This window comes from Erinaceus europaeus, chromosome 2, assembly GCF_950295315.1.
Source record: "Erinaceus europaeus chromosome 2, mEriEur2.1, whole genome shotgun sequence".
Taxonomy (NCBI): Eukaryota; Metazoa; Chordata; class Mammalia; order Eulipotyphla; family Erinaceidae; genus Erinaceus; species Erinaceus europaeus.
In genome coordinates this window covers 184,810,229-184,822,269 of record NC_080163.1, presented here as the reverse complement: position 1 = coordinate 184,822,269, position 12,041 = coordinate 184,810,229, and the positions used below count along the sequence as shown (strand labels likewise).

Genomic DNA, 12,041 nt, shown 5'->3' with positions numbered 1-12,041 from the left:
TAGTGTTGTAAGCAATTTATACCACATAAATTGGACTTTAGATATTTGTCAGTATTCTAGTGGTCTGGGAGACAGCACAGTGGATATAGCTTTTAAACATGAAGCCCTGAGTTCAGTCTGCTTTGCATGTGACAGAGTGATGCTCTGGTTCTCTCTCATTAATAAATAACTTTAATAGAATTAACAGGGAACCCCAGTTGGTTTCCATCAGTCCTATTCCTCTTCATGTGACTCATATTAAGTATACTTCATCCTCCATAATTCCACTTTACATGTTAAGAAATTTTAAGTTTGGGGGCTGGGTGGTAACGCAATGGGTTAACTGCACAGCGTAAGGATCCCGGTTCAAGCCCCCCAGCTCCCCACCTGCAGGGGGGGGTCACTTTGCAAGTGGTGAAGCAGGTCTGCAGGTGTCTCTCTCTCCTCCTCTCTCTCCCCCTCCTCTCTCGGTTTCTGTCCTATCCAACAACAGCAGCTATAACAACAATAACAACTACAACAAGGACAACAAAATGGGGGGGGAGGAAAGAAATTTAAGTTTGCATATAATCTGAAGGTTTATGTCTATAGACATAATAATCTTTTTTTTAAATTAATTTATTATCTTTTTTTAATTTTTATTTTATTTATTTTATTTATTCCCTTTTGTTGCCCTTGTTGTTTTTTATTGTTGTAGCTATTATTGTTGTTGTTGGATAGGACAGAGAGAAATGGAGAGAGGAGGGGAGGACAGAGAGGGGGAGAGAAAGACAGACACCTGCAGACCTGCTTCACCGCCTGTGAAGCGACTCCCCTGCAGGTGGGGAGCCGGGGCTCGAACCGGGATCCTTCTGCTGGTCCTTGTGCTTTGCACCACCTGCACTTAACCCGCTGCGCTACAGCCCGACTCCCCCATAATAATCTTATTTTATTGCCTTTCTTCATAGAAATATTCAGTGGGGTGGGGTGGTGGCATACCTGGTAAAGCACACGTATCACCTCAGCTTCCCACCTATGAGGGAATGGCTCATGAGTGGTAAAACAGGTCTGCAGGTGTCTATCTTCTTCTCTCCCTCTCTATCTCCCTTCCCCTCTCAATTTCTTTGTCCTGTCAAATGAAATAGAAAGGAAGGGAGGGAGGGAAGAAAGAAGGAAAGAAGGAAAAAAATGGATAAAATGGCTGCTGGGAGCAGTGGACTTTTAGTCAGGCACTGAGCCCCAGTGATAACCCTGGTGTGGCCACACACACACACACACACACACACACGTACATCAGTGGGGAATTGATGTTATATTCAATACAGAATGGAGAGATAAATAAAAACAAAGTGAAACAAACAACCTGAAACTGTTATACTATGTGTTCTGCAACAAACACGTCACAGAATTTAGGATTTGTCACTGTGATACACTACATACTATTGTTCTATTATTCAATTTAATGACCTTTTACAATGCTACAGCAAACAGGATTATCATAGCATGATTTATATAATTTGCTGATTTTAATAAGTGTTCCATGATATCTTTCACTAGCAGGATTATTAAAATACATTAAAGTCCATCCTCTGCATAACTGCCTCAAAGTTTAATGAGACTAGTGATCATGTTGAAAGAAGTCTCCCCCCCCCCCATAGACACACTGCCATTCAGGACCCTGAGGTCCTTTTCTATACAGTAATATCTGACATTCCAATTGGAGGGGGCATTTCTATTTATAATAATATTTATGTGTTCAGCTGCATGAATCCAGAAAAATACAATCTTCACCAACCTCACTGAGGTTTTTTTTACATCATTTCCTTCAAGTGTGAATACTCTGATGTACATTCAGTACTGATTTTTGAACAAAGCCTTTTCCACATACTAAACACTTGTATGGTTTGTCTCTGGTGTGTATTGTCTGATGTTTATTCAAATTTGACCTGTCAGTGAAGGCTTTCCCACACTCAGAACACACATAAGGCTTCTCTCCTGTATGAATTCGCTGATGCACTTGGAGCTGTGATTTCTTAGTAAAAGATTTTCTGCAGTCACTGCATTCATAAGGTTTCTCTCCAGTGTGAATTCTATGATGTATAATCAATTCTGACTTCTGCCTAAAGGTCTTCCCACACTCAGAGCATATGTAGGGCTTTTCTCCAGTGTGAGTTTTCTGGTGTTTGCTGAGATTTGACCTGCCACTAAATGCTTTTCCACAAACAGCACACACATATGGTTTTTCACCTGTGTGAATTGGTTGATGTACCAGGAGCTGAGATTTGGAGGTGAAGGACTTCCCACAATCATTGCATTCATAAGGTTTCTCTCCAGTATGAATTCTGTGATGGGTAATGAAGTTTGACTTGCGGATAAAGGCTCTTCCACACTCAGTGCATACATAAGGTTTCTCTCCTGTATGAATTTTTTGATGCACAATGAGAATCGACTTCTGGTTAAAGGCTTTTCCACATTCATGGCATTCATACTGTCTCTCTCCAGTGTGAATTCTCTGGTGTATATTAAGGTGTGACTTCTGGGTGAAAGCTTTCCCACAGGTATTACATTCATAAGGTTTCTCTCCAGTATGTATTCTTTGATGTGTAATCAAGTCTGACCTTTGAGTGAAGGCCTTTCCACATTTAGGACAAATGTAGGATTTCTCACCTGTATGAGTTTTCTGATGTGTCATAAGATTTGACCTGTTGGTGAATGCTTTCCCACATTTAGTGCACAGATAAGGTTTCTCTCCTGTGTGGATTCGTTTATGCACATGGAGTTGTGACTTGGAAGTAAAGGATTTTCCACAGTGACCACATTTATAAGGTTTCTCTCCTGTATGAATAATTTGATGTGCAATTAAGTGTGCCTTCTGGATAAAGGCTAGCCCACATTTCATGCATACATATGATTTTTCTCCTGTATGAATTCTCTGATGCACTGTAAGTGCTGATTTCTGAGTGAAGGCTTTTCCACAATCACTACATTTATAAGGTTTTTCTCCAGTATGAATTCTTTGATGTATAATCAACTCTGATCTATAGGTAAAAGCCTTTCCACATTCAGTACACAGAGAAGATTTCTCTCTAACCTGAGCTTTTTTCTGGGTAGTGAGATTAGAATTATTGAAGACATTCCCATATTCAGTACATAGAAAAGGTTTCATTCTTGTGTGAATTCGCAGGTGTACTTGGAGTTGTGACTTGGAAATAAAAGATCTCCCACAGTTACTGCATTCATATGGTTTTTCTCCAGTATGAATTCGTCGGTGAGCAGTCAAGTGTGTCTTTTGGATGAAGGCCTGTCCACAATCAATACATATGTATGACCTCTCACCTGTATGAATTTTCTGATGCATCTTCAGTGTGGACTTTTGTGTGAATGCTTTGCCACATTCACTGCATTCATGGTGTTTCTCTCCAGTATGAATTTTCTGATGTATAAGGAGATCTGAGTTGTAAGAAAAGCCTTTCCCACATTCACTGCACTCATAGAGCTTTTCTCCAGTATGAAGCCTTTGATGCCTGAAGAGAGAAGATACCTGAAAAAATGCTTTCCCACATTCATTGCATTTATAAGGTTTCTCTCTAGTGTGAGATTTTTGATGTGCAAAGAATTCTGACTTCTGTACAAAAGCTTTTCCACAGTCAACACATACATAAAGTTTTTCTCCAGTGTGAACTTTCAGATGTAGCTTGATTTGTGACTTTTGGTTACAGATCTTTCCAAATTCCACACATTCATAAACTTTTCTCCCTGTATGAATTTCCTGGTGCTGAGAGGGTTCTTGTTTATAGTTGAGAATTTCTCCACATTGATAATGTTTCCATAATTTCTCTTCCAGTGGAGTATATCCATGGCCAGTATAAAAAGAAATTTTACCATATTCAGTAATCCTATTAATTTTCTTTGATACATTGACTCTACTATGACTATGTAAATCTAAATTATACTTTGAAGTATTTTTAATTGAGTCATTTTGAAGGGGTCCTTTGGGGTAGTAAATGTTTGGTCTTATATATATTAATTTTCCAAGGTCCTTATATTCATAATCCCTCTTTATGGTCAGTATTTTCTTGATGAAAGCAGTATCTCTTAAAGATCTATTTTCTCTTTGTTGATAGCTTTCTATTTGGTTATCAGTCTGCGACAATGCTTCTAGAATGAAAGATAACAAAATATCACTTGTAGCATCAATTTCCTTGTTAGTGTAGAAAAAAAAAAGTTATAGGCATTCTCAAGTTAGCTTTGAAAATCAAACTCTACTTCTCATATTAGTATGAGAGGATGTTAGCCTAATGAGCAGCTAGCAGAGGCCATGTGGCTCCTCTGAGTAGAACAGAGAGAAGAGGATGGAGGTAAATAATAGGTGAAGAAGCTGGTGACAGTGATGACTGGAAACAAACTGGCTGACAAGTCAGCAGTTAGAGGCAATTTGTGAATACATTGCTTCATGGATAGAAGTAGAAAAAGGTAAAGAAAAAGATACATATATAGCACAACTGCTTTTATATAGATAAAGTTAACTTAAACTTTAAAGGGAAGTAGATGAGTTGGAAAATGTTTCCTGATACTGAGAGATAGCTCACTAGATAGGGCACATACATTGCCTGAGTTCAAACCCAAGCACCACACAGGAATGCCACAGCATCAGGAGAAGCTCCAGTGCTATTGTGTCTCTCCCTTTCTCTTTGTCTAGCTGAAGTAAAAATGCTTTCTTTGAAACTATATGGCAATGGGTAGTAACCTAATTTACTGTGATCATATTGCAATATATGGGATCAAATTATGAACACTTGAAACTAATATAGTGCTATTTGTCAGTTATATCTTTAAAAAAAATTTTAAAATGTTTTTATCATATAAATCAGATTGTCATGGCCCAGGAGGTGTCATAGTGGCTATAGTGTTAGATTTAAAATTATGAGGTGCTGAATTTGATCTCTGGAATTGCATGTGCCAGAGTAATATTTGGATTCTCCTCTCTCTCAATAGATGAATATTAAATAAAAATGCTTTAATATCCTGCTGTGTCATGTGAATCAGGTTTAAACCTAATAGTTCCTATTACACTGGAGGAAACCTTAGTCCTGTGGTATGTTTTCTTTTCTCTGTTTTTAGCTGAAAAAGCTCAGAAAGGTAATATCACAATGATCAGAAAAGAACAAAACAAACAAAACCTAGATGGAGGGGTATAAGATAAGTGTGGGGAAAATAAAGAAAAGGGAGTAAAATAAAAATGAAACAATAGAATCCTTACCCAGATTGGTAATGATAATGTATCCTGAATGAGAAAAAGATCAAACCCAAACTTCATGTGAAGTACAGAAATAGAACAATTACAAAAAAGCAGCTAACTATACAGGGACCTCAATCAGTGTTAAATTATTCAAATATAGAAAGGAAATGTGAGAAAGGTACTTCTAAAGCTTAGGGAACAATGACCACTAAATCACTAGTTAGATGATAGATATGGGAGATATGGAAGTGAGAAAATTTATGCTAGTGATTATGGAGAAAATAAATTGACAGCCTGGGGGGCTAGGTGGTGGCACACCTGGTTAAGTGCATGTATTTACATGCACAAGGACCCAGGTTCAAGCCCCTGGTCCCCACCTGCAGGGGAAGAAGCTTCACAAGTGGTGAAGCAGTGCTGCAAGGTGTCTCTCTCTTCCTCTCAATTTCTCTTTGTTCTATCAAATAAATAAAGTTAAAAAAAAGACAGCCTAGTTGAAGGAAAAGCTCCCAGGCATTTCACAGTATGAAAGAAATGAAAGGGGATCTCCAGAAGAATGAATGTGTGACATACATACAGTAATTTTGGAAGGAGCAGATCTATGAATGCCTGAATAAGAATAAAAAAAAAAAAAAACCTCAAGTAATGGAGAAGATATGAAGAAAAATAATGCTACAGAAATTAGTATAACTAAAGATGGAGAAAATAAATTTCATTAACTAACTTTAATTTAATTTCTTTAAACAGAGTACTGCTCAATTGTGGCTTACAGTGGTGCCAGAGATTGAACTTGCGAGTTCAGAACTTAAAGTATGAAAACTGTTTTAGCATTGTGCTATCTCCTTAGTCTGAAAGAAATTTTTTAATAAAATAGAAAGGTACAAGACCCCAAACCCAAAATGTCTAGGAAGAAGATGGTTAGAAATGACAAAGGCATTTACACAGAAGGTATTTTAGAAAAGCCAACTTAATAGCATTGCAAAGATACCAGTGCTTCTCAAGACTGCTGAGGTTTATTCCCCTGTCTTCTAGATAGCTAGGTCACATCACTCACCTGAAGAACTCTGATAGGGACTATCATCCTGCATTTTCCATGGCTCCCTCCCATGTCCCATCATGAAAACCTCTGGATCAGGAACTTGATACCCTGTTCATGAAAAATGATAAAAGAGGGCCAGTGTACCAGGGTGCTCTTAAGAGTCCAATCAAGAAAGTGATTATTTTAAGGTTTTTTTTTTAAGTGACATATACAGTAGGTCTTGAAATAATGTTTTCTTTTGTGACAACTTTAATGGGGGGGAAGACCCCAATCAGCGATAAACAAAATGCCAAAGTGATACTACCAAGGACCTGCTATACTTACATGCTGTTTTGCTTAAAATCAATTTCCAAAACAATTAAGAACAATGAACTTTATACTGCTTTTCTAGGGAAAAGAGTAATATATTTAGAGTGCCCCAAAGAGGTGAAGACTCCTGCACAAATCAAGGACAGAAGTACCACGTTTCAGATGCCTCCCAACATTCAGTTACTGAAAACAGAACCTCTCACCTTTCTGATACACAGGTACCTATGCTTACCTATTGAGAGCAGGTGGTTGTAGGTCTCTAGCATCACATCTCGGTACAGGTTTTTCTGAGCAAGGTCTAGATGCTGCCACTCTTCTCTGCTAAAATCTACAGCCACATCCCTCAAGGACACTGATCCCTGTAAAGGTACATTCCTGATCAGTGTGAATACTTGGCTTTAGGGAAATAGAAAGACTATATTTAATAATATGGAATATGGGTTTTGCTGTCAACTTATTATTATTATTACTTTTGCTTCCAGGGTTATTGCTGGGACTCGGTGCCTGCACTACGAATCCACTGCTCCTGGAGGCTATTTCTCCCATTTTGTTGCCCTTATTGTTATCATTGTTATTGTCACTGCTGTTAGATAGGACAGAGAGAAATCGAGAGAGGAGGGGAAGACAGAGAAGGGGAGAGAAAGACAGACACCTGCAGACCTGCTTCACTGCCTGTAAAGCGACTCCCCTGCAGGTGGGGGAGCCGGGGGCTTGAACCAGGATCCTTACACTGATCCTTGCACTTTGCACCCCATGCGCTTAATCAGCTGCACTACCGCTAGACACCCCCCTTTACTTATTTTAAAGAAGCTACTCCCTCCTATATTTCCCTATGAAACTTTTCTGTCATAACTCAAGCTTTTATTTTTTGCTGGAGAGACATAATTTGAGTTTCTTTTCTGAAAAATGTTTTGTTGAAATTTTAAAAAATTGAAATAATGATGCACTATAACATCGTGCAAGTGGCATATGTGATTACTGAAAATAAGATGTATATAATACATTAATTTCACCACTGAAAATCCAATTTTATCTTTGAACATTTTCAAAAAGGAAGCTTTAAAGAGTTGTATAGGAAAAACCTGTATCCTCACCACTTAGGATCTATCATTTACATTTTAAAAAATATATTTTTGCATAACAACTATGCTATCCCGATACCCTTGGACCATTAACATTTTATTCAATTGATATTTTTTATTATCCATTTATTTGCTCATCCTTTTCTCTATCCATCAATCTTTTTTTGTGTTTTTCAAAGTAAATTTTTGTTCATAGTGCACTTCCTCCTAAATAGTTCTGAATATAAATCATTAAATGTATGCTAATGTATATTTAAAAGTCATTGACTTATTCTTTTTTTTTTTTTTGGCTCTAAGGTTAATGCTGGGACTTGGTGCCTGCACCACGAATCCACTGCATCTGGCAGCCACCTTTTTCCATTGTTGTTGTTCTGCTGCTGCTGTTGTTGGATAGGACAGAGAAATTGAGAGGAAGAGAGAAAGATAGACAACCCCCCCCCAACCCGAATGTGGGGGGTAGGGGGCTAGAACGGAATTCTTGAGCGGGTCCTTGCGCTTTGTACTATGTGCGCTTACCCCAGTGTGCTACCACCCAACTGCCCTCCTCCCTTTGAAGCAATTTAGGACTGTCATGCTAGTCCTGTGAACAGGGCAATGAATTATTGTTTCTAATCTTTTAGTAACTTAAAAGTTTCGGGAAATAAACAAGACCTTAGAGAAGACTCAAATTCACAAATGTGTTAAAAAGTATATCTCTATAAAGAACACATTGAAAAACCCAAAATATATAATGTGTAGTATATATATATATATATATATATATATATATATATACAGTGTATTATATTAAAAAGCTACACTATGAGTTTTAAGTTGGGAGATAAACAGTGTAATATAGAATGGGTGAGGGAGTGGGGGGTAGTTATTTCTCAGAAAAGACAAATGTAAAGGTATAAAACTATAACATGATTTAACTGAATGCAACTGAGGTAATCATATTTATTAATATTTTCTCCACAACATCTATGTTACACTAAGTAAAAGAAGAGGCCAGGATAGAAGCAGAATATAATTTCACAACAGTTAATGAAGTAATGAATTTAAACAAAATTATTAGGTAGCTCAACTGTTTCAAATAAAAGACTAAACAAAAATTCTGCAATGAATAGTCCAGGTAATGAAATCTGCATTCACAATCAATTTTTAATCAGAAAAAGGGGAAACTTAATATTATCATGTTCTTTCTGAGGTAAAATAATGACTTAATTAAATGGCCCACGACATATTTTTGAAAATGGAAAAGAATAGTCTAATCTGAATCTCATCAAGTTTCCAGCTTTAACAAACTACTCACAGGCAATAAGCAGAGGAACAATATGTTGAAAAATATCAAGACCGAAACATCAGCTAAGATCAGGAGCAAATAATCCTTCTCTTTAAAAAAAAAAAGGAAGGGGGGGTCGGGGGGGCGGGCACTGGCGCAGTGGGTTAAGCGCATGTGGCGCAATGCGCAGGGACCGGCGTAAGGATCCCGGTTCGAGCCCCCCGCTCCCCACCTGCAGGGGAGTCGCTTCACAGGCGGTGAAGCAGGTCTGCAGGTGTCTGTCTTTCTCTCCCCCTCTCTCTGTCTTCCCCTCCTCTCTCCATTTCTCTCTGTCCTATCTAACAACAAAGCAACGTCAACAATGGCAATAAAAACCGCAACGAGGCTGCAACAACTAGGGCAACAAAAGGGGAAAAATGGCCTCCAGGAGCGGTGGATTCATGGTGCAGGCACTGAGAACCAGCAATAACCCTGGAGGAAAGAAAAAAAAAAAAAAGGAAGGGAATTTTTCTTGTATACAAAAAAGTTGTATTAATGGCTTAAAAGTCATGTTAACCAAATGTAACTTCTGGATATTTCTTAGTTCTTAAATTCAGACAAGTTGTTATTAAAACAACATTTACAGTGCGGTCTGGAAGGTGATGTATTGGGTAGAACACTGAGTTTGCAAGTGTGGGATCCCTAGTTCAATCTCCCCCATAATGTGTGCCAAAATGATTCTCTGGTTCTTTCTCTTCTGTCTCTATTTTGTTACTAAATACATATTTTTTTTTAAATCAGAACACTGCTCAGCTCTTCTCTGACTTATGGTAGTACTAGGAATTAACCTGGGACCTGGGAGCTCAGGCATGAAATTCTCTTGCATAATCATTATGCTATCTTCCCTGCCCAATAAATAATTAAAAAAAAAAAGACATTGATGGAAGTCAGGCAAGTGGCAAAGGGAACAAAGTGTTGAACTCTGTCTTCTCTTCCTCTCTCCATTTCTCTCTGTCCTATCAAACAATGATATCAATAACAACAACAGTAATAACTACAACAACAATAAAAAAGACAAAGGCAACAAAAGGGAAAATAAATATAAACAAATAAAATACACATAATCTTGGCTAATAATTATTTAAATAAATGTCTACTTTACTTGCAAAAATTTTATCCATAATTCTTGAAATATATGATCAATGAACAGAAGTGCAAGTGAGGTGCCTAAGCCACATTTTTGTGTTTACTGTCTGCTTTCAATAAAAGGTGAGCAGCTTGTGGCACTTTTCTTTTTCAGAGTAGGGTTGGGTGGTGATAAGACAAATAACATCTGTGAGCAAAAAAAAAGTTTTAAATACAGAAGAAACAGACACATGTAGACAAATTCAGTATATTTAAGTTTATATTTATTTTAGCTGAAAAAATAATCCATATAAAATAACTATGAAAGTATTGAATAGCTCACCTGGTGGAGTAGATGCTGTTCCATCTTGAAGACTAAAGTTTTGAATCTCAGAACCAGGTGAAGTTCTACATATGGAAAGTGCTGCAGTTCTTTCCTCTGTCTCCCCACTTCTGAAATTAAAAAGAAAATAAAGTAGGTCCAGGAACAATACTTTTGTACATGCACAAGGCTCTAGCACTGAAAGAAATATATATATATATATATATATATATATATATATATATATATAACAGGTAGATACAACTAATGCACTTAATATACTTCTAATAGACATTATCTTTATAAAAATAGTTAATAAACAAGACCACAAAGAATTTTTTTTGTTGTTGTTATTTGTCCACCAAGGTTTGATCCAGCGGCCACTTTTTTTGTTTGTTTGTTTCTTTTTGATAGAGAGTAAGAGGCAGATACAGGGAGGAAGAGAGACACTTGTAGTACTGCTCCTCAGTTAAGGAAATTTTCCCCTGCAGGTGAGGACCAGGGGCTTGAACCTGGGTTCTTGAGCATGATAATGTGTGTGCTCTCCCGGGTGAGCCACCACATAGCCCTAAGAGTAATTTTATAATCTATTTGTTTATGTTGGTGGCAGGTTCAAACTTAGGACCTCATGCATGCAAAGCATGCACTCTGATCTCCATTTTGGGTTTGCAATGTCTTTTTTTTTTTTTTTTAGAATCTATGTTTTGCATATTCATTTGTATAAGATAGACTAAAATTGAGGGGGGAAGGCAGAGAAACAGATACACCTGCAGCACTGCTTCACTGTTCATGAAGCTCCCCAGCTGCAACTGGGGACCAGGACCTTGAACCCGGTTCTGCATGTACTCAATCAGCTGCTCCACCTCCTATCCCCTTCACCTTTTTTCCCCTTAAATGTGTCATAACGGATTTTAAAAACTCAAATAGGACCAGAGGCTTTATTTTAAATAGAGAATGCGCTTCTAAATAACTTACAGCTAAAAAGAAAAAAAGGGAGGAGGGGAGTTGGGATTCCGAAAACTTGTCAAGCATTTAGATTTGAACAATTAAAAATTGTTACATGCCAAAGCTTGTGAACGTTTTGTGAAAGCAAGCTCCTAACAGATCCCATAAGTAGCCCCACAGCTGAGGCCACAAGCCAAGCTGTCATCACTCAGTCCCGGTCGCTGCTCTCACAGAGCCCATCACAGACCAGGACCACCTACCTAGCTCTGCTGCCCATCGCCATCGAGCGCACCCCCTCACCACCACCATACACCCCCAACTACCATCACCAATTCCAAGGACAATTCCTTCACCAGTGACCCCACAGATAATCATCACCAAACGCAATCACCTCAGCAACCTCTCGGGATTAAATACGCAGATGCTCTAAACAGTCATTGGGAAGAAAACACACATATACACACACACACCCCATTCAGGAGGACCATCCCAACTTCCGGTTCAACCTCTAGCCCCTCCTCTTTCTTACCGCTTGCTTTGCGCATGCTCTCAACTAACTCGGACGCCGCGGTCAGGTGAGCCAGCAATCAGTAAGGCGCATCGCCCCGCCTCCCCTCCCCCCCCCCCCCCCCGCCCCACTACAACCCTCGCGCATTTTCCGTTAGCTGAGCGGTCGGGCAGGGAACATGGCCGCGCCCAATGGTGTTTCTGCGCGTGGGACGCCATCTTGGAGGCCTGTTCTTTCCGTACAGAGGAAGCCTAGACGTACCGCTATGGGTTTT

The 12,041-nt window shown here is 38.6% G+C and overlaps 1 protein-coding gene across 1 annotated transcript in view; it reads right to left on the bottom strand.

Moving 5' to 3' along the window:
- Positions 1-11,765, bottom strand: part of LOC132532872 (zinc finger protein 27-like) — a 66,713-nt gene extending 54,948 nt beyond the window's left edge. Inside the window, exons 1-5 of the mRNA XM_060172262.1 lie at positions 11,730-11,765; positions 10,336-10,445; positions 6,775-6,901; positions 6,249-6,341; positions 1,785-4,116 (exon numbers count right to left, since the gene is read on the bottom strand). Of these exons, the coding sequence (XP_060028245.1) occupies positions 1,785-4,116; positions 6,249-6,341; positions 6,775-6,901; positions 10,336-10,359 (2,576 nt within the window). The 5' untranslated portion in view covers positions 10,360-10,445; positions 11,730-11,765. The remainder of the gene's footprint in view (positions 1-1,784; positions 4,117-6,248; positions 6,342-6,774; positions 6,902-10,335; positions 10,446-11,729) is intronic.
- Positions 11,766-12,041: the final 276 nt, after the last annotated feature.